The sequence below is a fragment of the Echeneis naucrates genome, chromosome 13 (genome assembly GCF_900963305.1).
Source record: "Echeneis naucrates chromosome 13, fEcheNa1.1, whole genome shotgun sequence".
NCBI lineage: Eukaryota > Metazoa > Chordata > Actinopteri > Carangiformes > Echeneidae > Echeneis > Echeneis naucrates.
This window is the reverse complement of record NC_042523.1, coordinates 8,787,614-8,808,243: the sequence shown is the minus strand read 5'-3', so window position 1 is coordinate 8,808,243 and position 20,630 is coordinate 8,787,614. Positions and strand designations below refer to the sequence as shown.

The window sequence follows — 20,630 nt, the reverse complement described above, 5'->3', positions numbered from 1 at the left end:
GCATTCTATTCCCGTGCTGTGGAGCATAACAACCTGCCTGTGCTTTAGTTTACTCTTATTTGTTATTCCCAAAGACAAACTACTGCCAACCACACTCTTTGGTCTTTTTGTCTTTGCGGACCACATGTTGTTACAGAGGTGAGTGGTTTTAGATTGTTCTGCAAGATATTGTTCAGCCAAGAAGGAGACTCATGCAACGGTACTGCGGTTTCTTGATCTCTTCTTTTTATTCATTTCTGTTGCGCGTGAATGCCAGCACTGTTTTGTAACTGACTGATAGTGGCATATCCATCAAGTGTTGTGACAGTCTGGAATCTGTTTGAGTCAGCGTGTGTGTGTGTGTGTGTGTGAGAGAGCGTGTGTGTGTGTGTGTGTGTGTGAGAGAGAGCGTGTGTGTGTGTGTGTGTGTGAGTGCTGGGAGATTTGGTGATAATTCAGCTGTGAATGACTAACAGCAGGAAGAGACGATGCAGCTGATCAGTGATTTTCCTCTTGTGAAAAAGTGATGATAAGGTTTCACGCAGTTAAATAGCTTAACACACAGCTCTTCAGATGGCTTTCATGGTGTTTTACTGCACGCACATTATTACTGGCTAGTCACCAGCTACCTTTTTCCAGCAATATTTCCATGTGTGTGTATAGCAAAAGTGGGGGAAGCACAGCGAAGGCAGCACAGTGAGAATTGATGCCAGTTGTACATCTGTGAAATGTATAAATACCTCGTCAGTGAAATGTTAACAATTAATTTAAAAGAAAAAAACCACAAACACGCACAACCTTTCTGACAGTTGCCCTACACAGGACTGAAATATTCCAGACTTCAGTTCCAAGTTCCAGTCCACCTCTGCCTGTCTTCAGGGAACAAGCACTCCAGGTAATTTAATTAGCAGGAAAAAAAAAGCCCTTCAGTTCACGTGTTCACGTGATTACACCAAGTTTTAAGAGATAGACTTGAGTCTGTGTCAAGGGTTTGCCCTCAAACTCAACTGCTGTGTGTAATTTGGCTAATAGACTGAACTGTGCTTTACCTTCCGGAGATATGATCATTTGGGGCCAACATCAAGTCCAGAGAGCGAGACTGGAAGTAAGAAGAGACTTAATGTTGTCTAGATCATCTCGACAAAGCCTCTCTCATCTGTGTGTCCAACTCAGAAGCTGATTTCTATGATTGGTAGATATAAATTCAAAATATCCCAACTTGCTTTTAATTCACCTACTATTTTTTTTTTTTTTTGTCTTTCTTTCAAATCAGTCTTTCAGGAGTTCAATTTCAAGAGAAATTTAACGAGAGACCAAAAGTTTGGCTTGATAAACACTCAGATATATTAATTAACTAAAAATAGATGAATGAGATATGCATTGAATAAGTAACTTCAAAGGATCAGACATCTGAATTTGATCCTGAACAGACAAAAAGTCGGCACTGAAAGTTTCTTATCATCCTTCATTGACTCTGTGATTAATGACCCAGAGTCTTCCACCTGAAATGATGTTGTATTTAAGAGCCGTAGTGTCTTTGGATACAGAGATATGATTCAGGGTTTTATGTTCCAAAATTTAATGGAGGTGAGTGGATGAAAAGGGGATTTAATTTATTTTAATGGATGTTTGTCCCCTGTAAGCCGTGGTGAAGATTGAATCTTCTTTTTGTTTGTGTGCTGTTCGTTAAATAGAGAACGAAAGAGGGTGAGATGATTCCATTCTTTGTTTTAAAAGCCACTTTCACAGGCTTCAAAATATCACACTACCAGTTTCCTATCAGACAGTTCAGAAAGCCGTTACAAACCACATGCCATCAAAATCTGTTGGCAGCAGTTTTTTTTTTAATGTCAGGTCATTTCATTCATTGTCATCTTCCTGTAGTGTGAATGACTCAACACTTCGACCTGCGCAGGAAATAAAAGACAGCGGATGCACATAAACTGCCCTGAAATGAGGTGCAAAGCAAATCTATCACAGCAGCTTAGTCACCCGCATCTGTTGCCCTTTTCTTTGCAAGTTGACAAACTGTGTTCACAGTAGTGTAGGTCTTTTTTGTGCAATTATTATCTGAACATCTGTGCAATAAGGTCATCACACAATAATTTTTTTTCTACTCATGGGCATTGTGCAATAGTTTTTCTGGGAACTTGGAGTGGGAGCTGATGTTGTGTGTTAACTGAGGTATGGTGATTGTATATGTATAGATCTCTGGGTTTGTTTACTGCAGTGTGATTGTCGCCTGTGTCGTTGTGTCTGAGGCTAATTTCTCCTAAGGGAGACAATAAAGACGTATCTTAGCTTATATACACTGAAAACAAAAATACGCATGCAAACACATCCTCAAAGTGAATTAGAGGAGCATTATGCCATAAAACGAGCAGAAATGAGTGACAGCCCTAAAGTACTGGGCAGGAGCAGGAGCGGCAGCACAGGCGGTCTCTCAGGGCCCCGGTAGGGATGAATGATGTACAGCTGCAGCATTTCCCAAGGTGCTCTGCTGTAGGAGGTGGCTGAGTAACTGAGCAGATACATCGCAAAAAACACACCCTCCGCAAATGGAAACTGTGCGACGCAAATCTATGTCTTTCATCTCTCGTGTCTATCAAAAAAGAGAAGTGGTTAAATGCACAAGTGTGTGTGTGTGTGTGTGTGTGTGTGTGTGTGTGTGTGTGTGTGTGTGTGTGCAAGACGCCTTGTGCATATTGCAGTTTGACTATAGGAGTAGCAGTGAATGCGCTTTGTGTGTGTATACACACATGTGCTTGTCAGCTGTATGGTGTGCACCTCTAACCATAAACCACATTCACACACACACTTTAAATACCTTTACACCCTACGCACAGCCAATTGATCCAACTCTATTTCACTCTGACACCATCATGGGATGCTCTGGGCTGTTGATTTTGGGTCTGGTCCTAAATGTTGCTCACTGCTTGGAAACTCCAGGTAAGTCTGCAGATTATAATCCATCTGTGACCATCAGCTGTTTATAAGGTTCTTTTATGGGCCCTTCAGCTCTTACTTAACTTGTGGCATTTACACTGGATAGTGCTGCCATGGTCTTCTTTTGCATTTGGTTATATATGCAAACAGGCAATAAAACAGGCCACTGTTGAATGCATCTTTAAATAGTCATCTATTTATTACTGATTGTGTAATGGTTTAGTTGCTCTGGCACCCACTTTGTTATAATTGATCATTGCAGAATGTGTCATCTGAAACCCCATGAGTTATTTTACAGTCTATTAAAGTTAATACACAGGGGTTGTTCAGGCTTTTTCTTGGTGTACAGGGAAATCCCTCTGCATTTTCTGCGATCCTGCAGTTTGAGTTTGGGTTCAATGTCTCAGCAGAGCATTGGTACTTCCAGCTGGAGATGTGTAAAAAATGGCTGCTTTCAGACTTGAAACTCTTATTTGTTTACCACATCAGACAGGTCTGCAAATGAAGTGTTGCTGTGTTTGTGCTTCATCGGACTAAGAAGCCCCCAAGGCTCAAGAAATACGATGCAGTGCATGACTGTTTTGTTTTTGTTTTTTTTCCCCACAGTTATTTATTTTTTATCTTTGAAGTGTGTCTTTTGCGTGCTTGGCTGGCATTTATTTCTGGCAATAACCTGCATGGGAAAATGAATTTTGAACCCACCAGGCACAACTGAACTGATATAGCAAAATGTATTTTTTCTTTTGGACTGCAGCAGTGGGCTGCATGTTCAATAGTTATCCATGCAGCAGTGCAGTCATTTTACTCACCACGCATGTAAACCTAAAAGTTCTTGTCTTCAACCGACTGATTGAGCAGACTGTGTCCTCAAATGCACTTTGATGAAGTCAGCGGAGGAAGCAGGCTGAGGAGGATTTGGTATGCACAGCGTCTTTTCTGAAAGTGCTAAAACCTGTCACCTGCTATTAAATGTACTTTACTCTGAAACCTTGACAAATCTTTGCTGATTTCTCAGCAGTGTGGAGGAAGGGTGTCACTGGTGTCTGGGTTTTCATCACATTAACATAACGGAGTCCTATTAAATATACACAGCTGGGACTGTGTCATTAAGTGTCATTGTGTGTTACAAAATCCAGCTCCTGCCTTTAGCTTCATGAGTATCAGAGGGTTTCTGTTCTACAACTTATTTTTCTTTTACAAACATCCTTTTCGTCTGAACAGGTATGATACAACTATTTTTTTTATTACAATTTCAATTTTTTTTTTTAAATGATCTGCCCTGAGTTTCAGACCAAACACAAATGAGACCATTCAGTTGATGTTCAGATGTGATATGAGCACACCAACATTTCTTCTTGAAAATCAAACCTCATGCTGAGCATTGAGCTTATGGCACCACTAACACGTCTTTAGATGTCTTGTCCTTAAATTGATTGGTCTTTGGCACTTTCCAATCATGATAAAATGACTGAGAACCTCATAATTCCTGACCCAGTTAGCCTGCCTCATACATCACACTTTGAAGAAACCAGAAAAGGACAACAGGTTGCTCAGAATCCTCTTTCATAGGCACAATAGACATCGATCAACCTGCTGTGTCACATTTTCCCACTCAAGACGTTTCTGTTTTGCATGTGTTTGTAATTTCTGGTGAACTTTTGACCTCTTACTCTGACTGAACACGGTATCATGCTGTCACAGGTCCTGGTGAGGAGCCAGCTCCTGTGATTGCAGAGAGTGTCACTGCAGTCCTGGGAGAAGTGACATACCTGAGGTGCAGGTATCTGGGCAACGCACCAGTGGAAAAAGCCGAGTGGAAACGCAAAATTAACTCAAAAACTAAATCCAAAGGGTTTGCTGGATTTCGAAACGGCCAGCTGTACAGAAGCGGTAACTTCTCAAAGCCAGACTCCGCCACCAACCTCACAGTCAGCATGTGGGTGTCCAGTGTTGATGTTGAGGGAGAATACATCTGTGAGTTTGAAACAGACACGGGGGAGTTTTCTGAAAACGCTTATGTCACTGTTGTGGGTAAGCCAATCCATTATTGTGTTATTTGTCTGAAAAATGAGTCTAACTGCTGCACCATAGGTTGAACTGGTTGAGATGATCCATCCTTTCCTGTCATTTCCTGACTGGATGATGTTTTTAATCCATTTGCTTGCAGCTCGTCCTGACATAGAGACCCACGTCAATGCAGAGACCATAAGTGGCATTCACTACCAGTCGGTGTTGTGCTCTGCTGTTGGCAGCAGGCCCATGGCTCAGATCAGCTGGCTGGTTAATGGGCGTCCTCCCTCTGGTGACAACTTCAAAGTGAGTGAGCGCAGCTCTGCCCATTCCAACAGCACGTCCACCCTCAGCAGCATCCTGCGCTTCCCCACCCACCTGCAGGATGAGGACAGCGTGGTGTGTGTGGTTAAGCATCCGACCCTCCCACATCCCACACTGATTGCAGTGAAGGTGGAAACCTATGGTATGCTCTGTGTGTGTGTGTGTGTGTGTGTGTGTGTGTCAGTGTTGTTGTGCACCTGTGTTTTTCCAGGAGGTGATATATTGTGTTGCGTCACCAGTCAGAGGTTTATAATCATGCATCATGACTCAGCACAAACTCAGAGGGAACAATAACTGTCTCCTGCTGATTTCCGACATCGGCCGTTGCTTCTCACCCGCTCCAAATACACAGTGACGGGTCATAAATCACAATGCACAGTGTAAAGCATTCATGTGGAAATACCGTCTTTCTGTGTTCTTCCTCCCGGAACAATATAATGCAGCAACAACTCAATAATTAATTACGGTCATAATAACAGTCATATGGTACCATATCAGAGTGCAGCATGCATTTTGATAATTTGCTTCAAATACAAAAAAAAAACAACATATGGCTGGAGATGAAAAACGTGTTTACGCATTTCAACTGCAACAAAGTTTGTGCTTGCCAAAACCAACAAGTAATCAGAGCAGCTATCACCAATACTCATCCGTACAAAGTGGAAAGGTGTAGATTGTTATCTGACTGCAGCCTCTCTCAGCTCTGTGGAGAAATTTAATGTCTTTCCATTTGTTGTTTTGGTTTGTTTGGCCCGCACCTTTCCTCTGGTTCAGTCTTATCAATGTTTTCAGCCGGAGCAGAGTCTTTGTGCTCAGCACCAAACAGCAGATAGACAAGATTAGCAAGTTAGTGGAGAGTAAGAGGAGACAAAATATCAGACTGGAACCCATCAGTGGACACAAACAAAAACACAACTCTGGATGGAGTAAATATGTCATTGTTGTATTTACATCTTCCACTGCCCTGGAGGAGTAAAAACACATTTTAAAAAAAGTAATTGGTCTAGTTGTTCACTTTTGTTTATGTTGCACATTTCATCCCCATGAGACGCGTTACACTTGTAACTTGAAGTCGTGAAATCTAACTAGGCTCATGGAAAAACTAACACGAAATACAGAAGTGGGCAGGAAACAGCTGGTAAAACACACACCACCATACACTACTTTGGTTTTAATATCACCTCGGTATTTCAGAAAATGACCCAGAAACATTCAAGTTTACATCCTCATGTAGTCTCTGGTTTTTAATAACACACATGAGAGGCTCAAACAAACGTTTTACCATTATACTTCTTGATGGGCCCATTTCAATGTGGACATCAAACTTTAATTGGTGTTGTCAAGCCACTGCGATTAGAGGGATAATATCAGCTGCACATACACACAAAAAAGTAATCATTTTTGAAAAGCTTTATTATCTGCTCTGTCTTGGAAGCAGTTCAGAAATTAAATTTTCCATCCCAAATTTTACTGTTATGTCTGTGTATTTAATGTTTTTTCCAAGGGCCTTTGCTTTAACACAAATGTCGGCATGGAAACAGTGTGTGTTCGGGTGGCAGGCTCCATAGAACCATACATTAGCAAAAGCCAGGCTCATTTGTCCACGATAGTCACTAAAAAAACTGCAGCTTTGGTCATTTTATATCCGCAGTGGTGACGTCCACACGCAACTCTAGGTGCTAATAGATAGAATATTTAAAGCCTGGGCTTTAACTCACTTTAACTGTGCAAACCCCTCCTTGGCACTGAGCTATTATGAGGTGTTTGTTCACTTCCTTTAGTCATTAGGGATGGCTGGTAATTGCGTTACGCCTGAACTTTTATGTATTTGATAATAGACTCTGATCTCTGCTGATTCCCGGGATCAAAGCCTGTGGTACTCTCAGCTTTGGCTGGACAGCAGCTGGTCCAGACATCTGCTCTCAGCTGCAGCCCAGCCAACAGATGGGACAGGTGATAAGCCTTAGTCAGCACTCTCCAAAACCTGAGCACAAGCCCCTCATGGCCTCTGTTTAGCTAACATCCAGCTCATCCGGCCCCAGCTTCCTATTTAACAAAAACACCCTGAGCCTTCGCCTGCTATCTGACTTTTTAATTTGCTGGAAAAAACATTAGACCTTTTGGAGGAATGATTCTTCTCGCCTTTCTTCCTGCTCTGCAGTGAGGCCAAATGTGACCGTAAAAGCAGAGATGGTACAACAAGGAGGAAATGACTTCTGGGTGGTCTCTTGCATTTCATCTGGGGGGAGACCCGAGACTGACATCTCCTTGGCCTTGAGCACGAATGAAGAGCTGCAGACAGAAAATAGCACAGACTCAGACATGTTCAGAGTCTCAGTCTCCCTTCCTGCAACAACATACGAGGGTTGTAATGTCACCTGCGTGTTCGCTCACCCCAAATTTAGCCAGAACGAGTCCAGAGTCCTGACACTGCCGTCTTTTCGTGAGTACTCTCACGTTTGAATGAACTCTGTGAGTGCTCATGAGGTAGATGTAAAAGAAAAAACAGATGTTCGTTTTCATCAACAGGTTTGTCTGGAGCCGAGTTGGACTCAGACCAGAGAGTCAGTGGCGACCTCCATGGCGCCAAATCTTTGGAGCTGCAGGAAGGACAGAGTGAAATCCTTATTGGCCTGAAGGTCATCGGGAATGTGCCACGTTACAATGTCACCTGCACAAAGTAAGAAATATTATTATTTACATTATGATTATACACATTTATCTACTGGGACTGTGTTTGAATGTGGAGAGGAAAGAAAGATGATGATGGGGAATCATTCCCACATTTAAAGTGTGCAACTATTTTTGTCATGGGCAACTCAAGATGGCAGCCAACAGCAGGCTGCTTAAAAAAACACACACACACACACACTGTTCGTGGCTGCGATCCAGTGTGTGAGTGTGATTTGAATAGAGGGAAGGGTTTAGTGTAAGGGTTTAAATCACTGTGCTATACTATTCAATATAACACAATACATATTAAATACCTGCTCTTTATAATGATGCAACCACAAGCATTCCAGGAAACACACTTCCATGGCATTATTTATTGTTTTAGTGCTAAATCAGATATATCTATTAGAGACAGTTGAACTTTCCAATTTGTAATTATGACTTGGTGCAGCGTCAAAAAAGTTGCTGTGGAGAATATATGTGTATTAAATTGACAGTACAATATCAGAAATTACATTTTTGGTGCTTGGCACGAAAAATTGCTCCAACAGCTGTGATTTTTTTTTTTTTTTTTTTTTAATTGCCCTTTTGTGGGTCCTACAACTTTATAAAGTGCAAATTTAAATCTCTGAAGCATCCTTTGAAGACAAAAAGCCATGCACTATGCCTTGGTTTTGATGTTCTGTGCAATAATTGGCTTTTGTTTCATTAATTATATTTTTTATTTTGATTGTTGGCATACCAGCGTCTGGCACTTTTTTGTTCTCACAAGAAGAACAATGTGGTTGAAAACACTTCTTTTTCAGAAACAAGTTCCCTTTTTTTTCTTGAAGATTGAGACTGAGACTTACACATCCTGTGGAGGATGTGGTAATGCGAACCCATTTGGTGGCAGCAAACCACAAGTGATAGACAGCAGGCACGAGATTAAAAAAATTCCTCATCAAAATCATCATTAATTTAAGATTTTACATGTCTACCTGAACAATTTCATTGTTGGCAAAACATTTCCACTGAGGCTTGAAAACCATTTCATATATTTTCTTGTTTCTTTTTAGAGATGACGCCCCGCTGCCTCAGGGTTTGGAGCTGGAGGAGAGTAGCCTTAGGGTTCGCGGTCCTCTGGCGCGTCAGCACGCTGGCCTTTATGAGTGTATTTTCTCCTATCACCATCTTAAAACGCTGCTGCAGATCAACCTCACAGTTAAGGCGCATGCTGTACAGCCTGGTAGGTGAAACTTTCTTTCATGATCAATTATCCTCCTTATATTAAGTATTAATGTTGAACCTTTCTCTCCGCACCCTTTATCTCAGTCCCTCCCACAATTCAAGTTGATTTGCAGACTAAAGATGGACACAGGGTGATGGAGTGCTCAGCAGCTGATGCTGTTCCTGCAGCCAACGTGTCCTGGCTTCTACCAGACGGTGAACGCCGAGTCTCTTGGTCCAATTTCACTTCTCATAATGGAAGCCACTCTGTCAGGGAAGTTGTTCTCCTTCCTGCCTGCTTGCTCAGGGAGTACAAAGCCAAGTGTGTGATAAATCACCCAGCATTTGAGGAGCCAGAGAACAGAAGCGTAACACTCCCTCTTTGCGGTATGTTCAACAAATCAAGCAATGGGTAACTCTGACACATGGCTGGCCATGTAGGCTCACCACAGATTTAACCTACTTCTCCGATGAAACCCCCATCACTTTCTGTAGTTTAATCCCTGTTTCTCTTGCAGCTCGCCCTAACATCACCATTACCTCCAGCACTGAGTGGAAAGATGGTAAATGGTTCACAAAGGTGGACTGTTGGGCAGACAGTGTTGCCTCTGCAGCAACTATAACCTGGCAGGTTCACGGGGATAACACCACCATCGGTTCTCAGTCAGAGCCTGAAGTCCAGGCTGATGGTGTGGTTTCAGCTCGTAGGTCTGTGCGCTTCTTGTCCTCTTTGTATGCTGGTCAGAAGTTGACCTGCGTGGTAGTGCATCCAAGCCTGGAAGCACCAGAGACGAGAACAATAAAGATTCCTGTGCTCGGTATGCTGCGCATTTCTTTGAAATATTTCTTTCTAAGAACACAGAACATCACACAGCTTCTCACCTCCTTCCTGTGGCCCCTTGTTTTCTTTCAGAAGTTCCTCTGCTGAGCGTGTCTCTGAGACAGCAGGACTCTAGTCGCTGGCTGGCAGTGTGTGAATGCAGAGCCATGGCTGTTGGGACGAACCTCACCTGGGTTCTTCCTGCAAAAGCTGCGGGTCAAACTTTGCTCCACATGGAGTATAAAGGACCAGCCCAGAAAGCCAGACTGGCCTATCAATTTACTCTGGCCCGTCACGAGGGCCAAAACCTGACCTGTGTGTACCAGTTTGAACATACAATCATAGAAAAAAAGACTGTTCATGTGCCGAGATACTGTAAGTGTAACTCAATTATCAGTCAGACGTCATGTGGAAACTCACAGAAATGCAAAGATTCATGGTTTGACTTTTCTGCAGATATCTCCGCTGTGAGAGTCCTGAACCACACAACTGTGCTGAAAAACCACTACGGCAGTGAACTTGCCATCCGCAGAGTTACTCTCCAGGAAAAAAAGCGCAACCAGAAAATACTGCTCCAAGTCGAAGGGAATGTAAAAGAGTATGACCTCTGCTGTAAGAGGTGATGGATCCTCTATTACCCACCACCTCATCATCATGAGGAAGCACCTGCACACAGAGTGTTCCCACCATTTAAAGGAGCGAATACAGTCAGAATGATGGATGATCACCCTGAGATATAAAAACTGCATCGTTGGCACAACATTAATGTTGTAGAGCAGCAGTAGTACTTTTGATGTGAACTGAAAGAGCTGTTTGACATTTTGGGAAATATACTCATTAACTTTATTGAAGAAAGTTTGGTCAGAAGATTGATGCAGCATTCCATAAGCTACAGCTAGGCTTTGCAAGCTTAGAGGCCTCAAGACTGGAGATGGAACCAAACTGTTGAGCTCTCTCCAAACGACCTAAAAAATGTCTCTAAATACTGCTCATTTACAGTGGGTATGGAAAGTATTCAGACCCCCTTAAATTTTGTTGTTATGTTGCAGCAATTTCCTAAAATCATTTCTTTTTTTTTCTCATTTATGTACACACAGCACCCCATTTTGACAGAAAAGCATTAAGAACAAAATGATTAAAGAACAAAAACTGAAATATCCCATGGCCATCAGTATTCAGACACTTTGCTGTGACCCTCGTATATTTAACTCAGCTGCTGTCCATTTCCTCTGATCATCATTAAGAAATTAGGAAAGGCACACACCTTCCAGCACACAGTGCATGTCACAGCAAATGAGAGCAGAGGAACTCCCTGAAGAGCTCAGAGACAGAATTGTGGCAAGGCACAGATCTGGCAAAGGTTACAAGAGAATTTCTGCTGCGCTTAAGGTTCCTGAGAGCACAGTGGCCTCCATAATCCTTAAATGGAAGACGTTTGGGGTGACCAGAGCTCTTCCTAGAGTTCTAGAGTTCGTCATTGCTGCAGCCCTCCACCAGTCAGGGCTTTATTGCCGAGTGGCCCGACGGAAGCCTCTCCTCAGCGCAGGACACATCAAGGCCTGCACAGAGTTTGCCAAAAAACACATGGAGGACTCCCAGACTATGTGATAAGATTTGATAAAACCAAGAATTAACTTTTTGGCCTTAGTTCTAAGCAGTATGTGTGGGGAAACAGTCCAAACAGTGAAGCATGGTGGTGGCAGCATCGTGCTCTGGGGGGTTTTTCAGCTGCATGGGACAGCACCACTGGTTGTAATTGAAGGAAAGATGAATGTGGCCAAGTACAGCGATATTCTGGGAGATAACCTTTTCCAGAATGCTCAGGATGTCAGACTGGGCTAAAGGTTCACCTTCCAAAAGACAATGACCCTAAGCACACAGCTAAAATAACAAAGGAGTGGCTTCAGAACAACTCTGACTGTTCTTGAATGGCCCAGCCAGAGCGTTGACTTAAACCCCATTGAGCACCTCTGGAGAGACCTGAAAATGGCTGTCCACCAACATTCACCATCCAACCTGACAGAACTGGAGAGGATCTGCAAGGAGGAATGGCAGGGGGTCCCCAAATCCAGGTGTTGCATCATTCTCAAGAAGACTCATGGCTAACTCAAAAGGGTGCTTCTACTCAATACTGAGCATAAGGTTTGAATACTTATAGCCATGTGATATTTCAGTTTTTGTTCTTTAATACATTAGCAAATATCTTTTGTTTTGTTTTTTTTTTTTGTCAAAATGGGGTGCTGTGTGTAAATTAATGAGGAGAAAAATGAACACTTTGTGCCCACTGTGAGTGAACAAACTCTATCCTCTATCCATTATCTACACTGCTTATGGGGTGGGAACTGATGCCCACATGCATGTCTTTGGCGTGTGAGAAGATGCCCACACAGGCCACAGAAAGAACATGCAAACTCCTCAAAGAAAGGCTGCACATATATTATATGTTTCATACACAGGAAAAAAAACAAAAACCTTCTTCTTGGACAGGTGTCGTAACCATCTGGGTAAGAGCTCAGTGAAACTGTGCAAGGAAGCAAATAAGCATATTTCTCAAAATGTCAAACTTGGAAGGCATCAAGACTTAAAGAAAACTTCAATAAAAAGTGCCTTTTGTTCCAGGAGTGATGGCTCATTTGTCTACATGGAAGGACTTGCAATAGTCTTCCAGTCAGAGGTCACAGAGCGGGACGAAGGTCTGTACACGTGCAGGGCATCATTCGATCGCCACTCAGCCACAGTCAAGATTCAAGTGGAAGTCACGAGCGAGGACAAACAGCTTGGTAAGTTTATTTTCAATCAAGCAAATGCTGAAATGTCTATTCAAGAACTAATCATCATGCTCTCTTGCAGAGGTGTGTGATCAGTCTCAATAAGTTTGCTGCAATGTTTACTATAACTTGTGGCTCTGTCTACTACTTTGTTGTTGCAGCTTTGGTGGCCTTGACATGCATCTCTTTAGCTGGAGCCATTGTCGTCATTTTCGTCGTCACTCTCTGGGTGTGCTGGTGAGTTAAACGGCTCCACAGGTGACAGGTTGCAGCTCGGCAGGTAATGCGTCAACGGGCAAATGAGGCCAGCGTTGCTGAGACAAACAGGATGCACGGATCGTTAACCCCACTCACCATAACGTGTACTTATTCATAAACAGGAAGCACTGTGGCTAAAGCAGACAGGTGGTGCTGCCAACACATTCCTACTTGCAGACAGGTAGAAAGCGTCCTCTTTATCAGTTTGAACAACAGATTTATTCTCTGGTTTCCTTCTCGTTTTTTAGCAGCGTGCATTCTCACAAAAGCTGCAGTCGACTCCTCATAGTTATCATCAATGCCTCAATGTAGAAAGCAAAGGTGAAAGGACCAAGAAAAATCCACTTATTTGGAAGTCATTAGTATAATGAAAGTCAAGCTGCCATTCATCAGTGAAATAAATTTGCTTAATCTTACTGTTGTTGGGGAAAAAAAAAAAGAAATCAGTGAGTCACCCATCTTTTATGACTGATAAGGCACGTCTGTCATGGAGTGTTTACAGTTACTGCCTGCAGAAGTTTCCACATTTGTTCACAATTCAATTCCAGATATTCAACTCTACTCAAGAATGTTTGTTAGGATTTAAATCAGGCCTTTCTGTCAATAAAGCTGCAGCATGCAGCTCAACATAGATCCAGAAGCTATTTCAGCAGGCCTTACTCCTGGCTCGTACAATTTGGTCAAGGTGCCATTGGTTGACGGACCCTCTGTCCCAGTAGCTCTCACTGCAGTGGGAGGATCCTATCAGACTAATTTGGGAAGGTCAGTCAAACAGCGTATATGCGTACACAAGAAAACATGACTCCCCTGGAGAGAAGCTATTTTGGGTGCAATGCCAACAGAACCACTGAACTCCTCGTATCCAGTGCTAGGGACACCGTTTGACCGCAGAGGAGTTGATGTAACCAGGGTCATACGCAACAAAGCGAGCTGTTGCTTTTGTGATCGTGTGAGATCGATGATGGGGAATGAAGTCCCCACTCTTCTCCATCAATAGCTCTGTCCTATCTGCAATTTGTTTAGCCCAACCGAAGGTTAGGATATGTCAGATAAGTCACAGTGCCATCTACTGGTGATGTTCTGCAAGCAATTTCCTTAAAAACCACAATTCAGATGATTCATAAAATCCGTTTCTTTTTGTTTTACAGCACAATTAATCACAGGACACAATACAAGGTACGTTTAAATCGTTCTCACATACAGATTTACACTTTTTTTTCTAGTTTGTGTTCAGTAAAGCTCACTGAAAAAAAAAAAAAAAATACTTTCTTAAATTCAGAAGGGCACAAAGGTGAAGAAGGAGTCCCTCTCAGCTTTGACTGCTTTAATGCAGGAGGCCAGCTCTCCCAATTTGCAGAAACCAGCTCTGATGGAAAAAGACAGTAAGGAATATGCCCATCTGTCAGTCAGTTACTCCATAGTCCTTGATGTCAAGAGCACGGTGTGAAGATAAAGGCGCTTTGCAGAGCTATGTAAAAAACATTTGGCTTTACATTAAGCACAGAGGGCGCAGTTTCACTGCAGCCTTGTTGATTTCTCTGACTGTAGCCACCAACGTGAGCAGATTAACTGTTCATGTACTGAAACCTCAGGTCTTTTTTTTTTTGTTGTTGTTTTTGTTCCGTTCGATTTGCATTAATGTTTTAAAATGCATTATTTTTGCACCTTTTCATCTTACTTGAATTTTGCTTTTGTGCACATTGTATTCTCAGGATTTTGTCAATAAAATCAACCAAATCTATTTTTGCCACACCTTGTTTCATTCGTATGAATAATGTACCTCACATTTCCAGACACAGCAGAGATGTCTGACTGGCTGTGACTCACCATCTGGCTGTACGAAGTCTTTGGTTGACTACATTCATGGAACCATCTGCTGTGACAACAGGAGTAATTCTATCAATGAAGTATCATCTAGTACATGATGCTGATGCAGGTGGATTGAACTTGCTTCCTGCATTAGGTTATGATGATGTTACTCCCTCTTGTGGCAAATTATAATTCATGAGTGTGGGCCAATCAGTCTTTATCGCCTTTTATTTAGTTAAATATACCTATAAATGTTATCATTTTTCCTTATGACTGGAACACATTAGCACACATTCTCTCCTAACAGTGATTAAAATAAAAACACCAGAGTAGAATTATTTTACGTTTGGATTATGCACCATTAATATCACTAATGACCCCTCCCCACCATCAAGTAAGCTTAACATTTGAATGACTGCAGTCTTATCAGACTGCAGTCTTAAATTAGCAGGGTGGGCCCGGTGTTCCATGCACTTAATTCAACCAAGTGATGTTGCTTACAAAGTAAACCTGTGTGAACTGATGACACGAAATCAAATTCACTTATAAAAAAATTTGCATTAGATGAAATTTGTAAATTAGGAACATGAACTATGAACTATGTTGGAATCTGTTAAAAAAAACATATCAAACACGTGCATTAGAGTAAAAAAAAAAAAAAAAAAAACAACAACCCCAAAACAAAACAGTGAATCCAACTAGAAGAGTCAATTGATAAACATATGTGGGAAAAATAATGCACTCTTTGATCAAATGCTCTAACTACCTCATCTTTTCTTGTACAGACAAGGCTTCAACTGAAGTCCAAATTTCTTTATATTTTCTGGAGCATCTCCTGATTTCACAAATTCAAAAGAGTAGAAATGTGTATTTTCTGTGTCCTGAAGAGAAAAAGAGATAAAATGCAATCAGTCACAGGTGGCTGTATCTTATAGATGAAAACTTAAGTGACAAAGTTAACTGCCTTCATTTGTTTCAAGTTGTACTCTTTTATATGCATTTAGCACATTTAACTGAGTTGCTTTGCTGCCAACAATAAACCAGTTCACTCAACATCCTGATCTTCATGAGAGTTTCTCCCCAAAGCTACATGTATAAATTATGAAAACAGCAGCTGCCAGCTATAGGGCTCTTTGAGAAAACAGACTTCGCTGAGGCAAAAGGAAATGTTGATAAATCAAAGTGCAAAATGCAAATGTTTATACTCAAGTCACTTTGTTTAATATGACTGAAGATTAGTGTCAGACTCCTATTGTATTTCAAAGATCTGTGAAAAGGTATGCACATTCTGGGTAATATTGAATCATTAGTAGACAGATAAAAACATGTTTCTCTATCCCTGCATACTGATGTCATCTTCTCTGTTGCCTCACCTTGGACACCAACTTGAATCCTAGATTTGCCAGTGCAGTGATGAAGCTCCGCACGTTTTCAAATCTACTCGCCACTTCTGCTATTTTAAGGATACCCCTGCAAAAAGTGTGTACAACAGTGACACAGATGTATAGTAAAAGTAAAGACACATACTCTGAAATGATACATCTTTTACCTCATCTTTAAAACTCGATTGGCCTCTGCTAAAAAATCTGCCAAGTTGGTCCCCATGAGGGAAAGGCAGAAGACAGCGATGTCTACAGAACTGTCAGGAAGGGGGACCTGCTCAGACAAGAGTTTTTTTTTTTAGAGCAGAGGAAATGCATGTTTACCAGGAAACAGAGAAAGTACAAAGTTCACACTCACATTGGCCATGTCAGAGACTGTAACAAGCTCACAGGCAGCTGCCAGGTCGAAGCTGTGGACCTTGTTCTTCACACTGCGGGCTATCTTACAGTCACCACAACCAAAATCTGCAACCACTAGCGAGGCTGGTCTGAAACAATTATAAATACATTTACAATTGTAGCACATCAGATTGACAGGCCCAATTCACCTCTGACAGAAACCAAAGTCACAATCAGAGACTGAACCCAGATGGGCATGAAGTTCATATAACCAAAGAGCATGTCATCTTCTCCCCAATTGCTGATGCTGACAATAGCAGCTACTTCACACAACACTTCACTGAGGCATCAGTTAAACACCCACAGTGGAGCATAATCTCCAGCAGGACTGCTTGCTGTCAAAACGTCCTCAGTTAGTACAGTAACCTAATTACATGCCTTCAGAGGACATGTGAAAGACATTTGATTCCTTTTAATCGTTTGGAGATGTAAACATATGGCCCCTCTAATAGCCTGGGAAAAGGCTTACACTATACAACTGTGTTCTCATAAAAATGTAACTTGTGTATTTACAACTATATGTAAATTCATTCTTGTTTTAATCGGTGGAGAGATCTATGTTTGGTGAATCAAATGAATCGCCACATGCTGCTGTTACTATGATGGATTGTGCAGATGTTGAGCTTTTTCACAGCTGGGCTGTAAAGTAGCCAGCACAGTGCCTTTGTCCAACAAACATCAACGGACATGAACCAAATGAATGAACAGTGATGTAATTTTCCTTTCAGGCTCCTGTGTCTTCATAATTAGTGACCAATATAATTACTTAAGCTATTCAAACCTTGAGAAGCTTTACCATCACATATTCATTTAAATAGAAAATTCATGAATAAAATAATAAGATGTTGATGACGCTATCAACCACAGCTTCCAGTCTGTGAAAATGGATTTGGCAATATTCCCTATGAGATCTGAGACTTTGTTATATAAGGTTGTATTTGTTTTCATGTGATTCAGGTTCTACTCTCAAGGCATGTGCATACCAGTTACTTGCATTTAGTGAACATGCATTTGAAAGCTCTTACTGTTGTACTTACTTTTGCTGAATGTAAGAGATGATGGTGTCTACCGGGTTGGCGGGCCACCTCTGAACCTGTGCAGTGTAACCCCTGTGGTAGACCCAGAAGGCCTCTGGATCCTGCTTGAACATGCGTTTAGCCTCACCGCTGGCTGTGCTGTACAGAACTTCATTAATGTAGCGGAAACGGGCAGATTCCAGGCGCTGCTCCATGCGGACCCTGAGAGAGGCAGAGCGGTCCAGCTTCACCTCTCGGTCTGCTTCTACTTCTGCTGTCGGCTCTTCTTTGTGCTTGGCAGGACTCTCTTGTTGCTTTGGTTCCTGGACGTGAAGCATCTTCCGCAGCCTCTCTCTTTTCAGAATCTGTTCTTTGCTCAGCTCCGTTTTCTTTCTTTCTACGGGTAGCTCCTGCTGATCACTGGTAATTTCCATTTCAGCAGAAGATTCAGCACCCTTTTCAACTTTGTCAGCCTTTGTTTTTTTCTTCTTTAAGAAAAGCTGCTTTTCCTCTTTTGTTGTTTGCATTTCTGATGCAGAGGACGTGTCGGTGTCCTCTGCAGACTTTTTCCTTTTCTGTGGTACGCATTCTTTCTGTTTTGTTTTCTGAGCTGCTGTGTGAGAGTTTTTTCCACTGTTGTTATTGTTGCTATTTGAATCAGTTTTTACCTCTACCTTCAGCTTGTTTTTATCTGGAGATTCTGCTTTATCCTTTTCCCCCTCAGACACATTCTGCTGGTATTTATTTTTACATTTCCTCTTGTTCTTCATTTTATTTTTCCACTGTTGTCTGGTCAGGCCCTCTGGGTTCTTTTGCTTGTTTATATTAATCGTTGCAGATTTAGTCATATGTTCTTCTTTTGTCTCAACTGCATTTGGGGTTTTTAGCTTTGGGCCTCCTTCAGGAAGAAAGAAAACACATTTTCTACAGTGGTCTGATTATGAATCTATTAAATATTTCATATAACTGCATAACTTAGTTAATTACTCACCAGATTTCTTGCCTGTGTTTCTCCTTTTTGCAGCGGGTTTTTCCTCTTCTAAGTCTCCATTCTCTTGCTGCTCATCTGATGTTGCTGCATGTTTTCGCTTTTTTCTTCTCTTCTTCTTTTTCTTGCTGTGTGATGGAGCATTGGCTTCTGGTTCGCTGTCACTGTCCTGCTGGCGTTCCTCAGCTTTCCACTCTGGCACTGATCCCAGTGTCTGCAGGGTCCTCAGCAGGCTCTTTTTACCGACAGCCTTGGACTGAACAGGAGAAGGCCATCATTTTAAATAATTAGTGATTTAACCAAACAATGTTTGGCTAATGTTGGACTAATTTTGGGCAGTGTGGCAGCATAGTGGTTAGCACTGTTGTCCCCCAATAAGAAGGCCGTGGGTTTGGTTCCCAGCCTGGGGCCTTTCTGTGTGGAGTTTATATGTTCTCCCAGTGTCTGTGTGGGTTTTCTCCCACCGTCCAAAGAATCACGTTTGAGTTAACTGGTGACTCTAAATTGTCTGTAGGTTTGAGTGTGAGTCTGGTCTCTGTGTGTTGGCCCTGTGATGGACTGGTGACCTGCCCAGGGCATACCCTGGTATCCCACCCAGTGTGAGCTGGGATTGCCTCCAGCACCCTGTGACCGGGAGATAGATGGATGAATGAATGGACTAATTGTATCTTTATTAATTTGTTTATTTTTCTGTTATTCTCTGTAACACCAGGACAAATAATATTTATATGTCTCTCTGAAAATTAGACCTGAGACTTTTAGTCAATTAATGGAGTAATCATTGGCCAGAGAAATTATCAGAAACTATTAAGTAGAAAAAACATGAAATACCGTCATATTTCTCTCATCTCAGCATCTCAAATTATCAAATATCTTAGTATTTGTCACTGCTGCCCGAATACCTTTTTTGGACATTCAAGTAACATGTCAATACACTCGAAGATGCTCTGCACTGGTGTGACGGTCATTTTTGTCCTCATCAAGAAATAATCAGCAGAGTAATAACTCATGAAGATAACAGTTAGCTGCAGCCAAACATATAATGACTAAGTCATTTTTAAATAGCAGGGTTTACTGACACACATTACCAGCCACGTTGTCGATGCAGTGTGCGAGCAGAAAATGGCCAGACTGGATTCATACTTTACCTTGAGATTTGTGGCCTTGTTGACCTTCTGTGTGTTTTCCGGGACACTCTTACTGAGAGACTGAGCGTCTTGTTCATCGTTCCAGTCTTCATCTTCATTAAACATGTTTCCTTCTGGCTGAAAGGAGCACACGTACCTCAGTAAGTGACTGCTGGGGTCACAAATCTACCGGCGTGAACGCGTTAACTCTGCTCCTACAGCTGCTCAGTTGTCAAACGTTGTATTTAATAAACGTTTAACTACGTTTAATAGTTGCGATACTTTTCTGGTCAAAAGCGAGAGCCACGTTGGTTTTTCTCATGTGCGCGAAGGAAGCAAAACAGAAGTCCAGGCGCACGTGGATGACGCTACCACACCGGAGAATTGTGGGAGAAGAAGTTTTTCGGTGGACTGTTACACTGTTACAACTACAGATAAATCAAAATTTGCAATCCATCCAGATTTTCCCGGGAAATTATTTTGTTTTGTTGTATTTCTTGTTAGTTTTTTTTAATAAAAACGGTTGACTAAACAACAAAAAATGAATAATAAAACTAAATGCCATGATTAAAAGTAGCATATTTCTGTAATAACAAGCAAATGTGCGATAAACTCCCACATAATGACTCCCATGGATTCATTATTATGTGGTGTTGTTGTTACTCTGTACATGTAAGTTTTACTCAAAAACTTAAACTTAATTTGTAGCTTTATTCATACTGGGATGGGTACATTCCCTTCACAATCCAACAGAAAATACATTTCACGTGGGTTCAATCCTTTCAAAATATAACCTGAAAATTATTCTCAACAGTAATTTAGACAATCGTGATGCTAGTTTTAATTTTTTAGTCTCCATATAATAGTATAATAGTCTCCTTTAGTCTTATTATAAGGTGTCTTATTGTGTATAGGCTCCGGG

General features: G+C 41.7%; 2 protein-coding genes across 5 annotated transcripts; one reads left to right on the top strand and one right to left on the bottom strand.

Annotated features, from left to right (window-relative positions):
- The first annotated feature begins 2,786 nt into the window (after positions 1-2,786).
- LOC115052654 (uncharacterized) lies at positions 2,787-15,502 on the top strand. 4 transcript variants are annotated; one of them, XM_029516904.1, is made up of 15 exons: positions 2,787-2,928; positions 4,627-4,956; positions 5,093-5,401; positions 7,421-7,702; positions 7,789-7,939; positions 8,991-9,160; positions 9,247-9,528; positions 9,660-9,959; positions 10,055-10,336; positions 10,418-10,580; positions 12,581-12,741; positions 12,891-12,966; positions 14,136-14,163; positions 14,267-14,369; positions 14,781-15,502. In XM_029516904.1, the coding sequence occupies exons 1-15, from the start codon at positions 2,862-2,864 to the stop codon at positions 14,807-14,809; spliced, it is 2,733 nt and encodes a 910-aa protein (XP_029372764.1). In that variant the 5' UTR covers positions 2,787-2,861; the 3' UTR covers positions 14,810-15,502. The 4 variants fall into 4 exon arrangements, 3 of the variants coding, with proteins under 3 accessions (XP_029372764.1, XP_029372766.1, XP_029372763.1); XM_029516906.1 differs by lacking the exon at positions 14,267-14,369; XM_029516903.1 differs by lacking the exon at positions 14,781-15,502 and having other exon boundaries at positions 14,267-14,728.
- Positions 14,108-20,049, bottom strand: rrp8 (ribosomal RNA processing 8). The gene is made up of 7 exons (XM_029516907.1): positions 19,730-20,049; positions 18,585-18,837; positions 17,615-18,491; positions 16,537-16,666; positions 16,346-16,452; positions 16,170-16,266; positions 14,108-15,677 (listed from the first exon to the last, which is right to left on the bottom strand). Exons 1-7 carry the CDS (start codon positions 19,832-19,834, stop codon positions 15,564-15,566), a joined length of 1,683 nt encoding a protein of 560 aa, XP_029372767.1. The 5' UTR covers positions 19,835-20,049; the 3' UTR covers positions 14,108-15,563.
- Between the last annotated feature and the right edge of the window lie 581 nt (positions 20,050-20,630).

Excerpts from the sequence above, each read along its gene's own strand:
- rrp8 (XM_029516907.1), bottom strand. The coding sequence starts at position 19,834 with ATGTTTAATGAAGATGAAGACTGGAACGATGAACAAGACGCTCAGTCT. Across the intron at positions 16,267-16,345 it reads AATCGAGTTTTAAAGATGAG|GGGTATCCTTAAAATAGCAG; the intron begins GTAAAAGATGTA and ends CACTTTTTGCAG. Across the intron at positions 15,678-16,169 it reads GATTCAAGTTGGTGTCCAAG|GACACAGAAAATACACATTT; the intron begins GTGAGGCAACAG and ends TTTTCTCTTCAG.
- LOC115052654 (XM_029516903.1), top strand. The coding sequence starts at position 2,862 with ATGGGATGCTCTGGGCTGTTGATTTTGGGTCTGGTCCTAAATGTTGCT. Across the intron at positions 7,940-8,990 it reads TACAATGTCACCTGCACAAA|AGATGACGCCCCGCTGCCTC; the intron begins GTAAGAAATATT and ends GTTTCTTTTTAG. Across the intron at positions 12,967-14,135 it reads GTCACTCTCTGGGTGTGCTG|CACAATTAATCACAGGACAC; the intron begins GTGAGTTAAACG and ends TTTGTTTTACAG.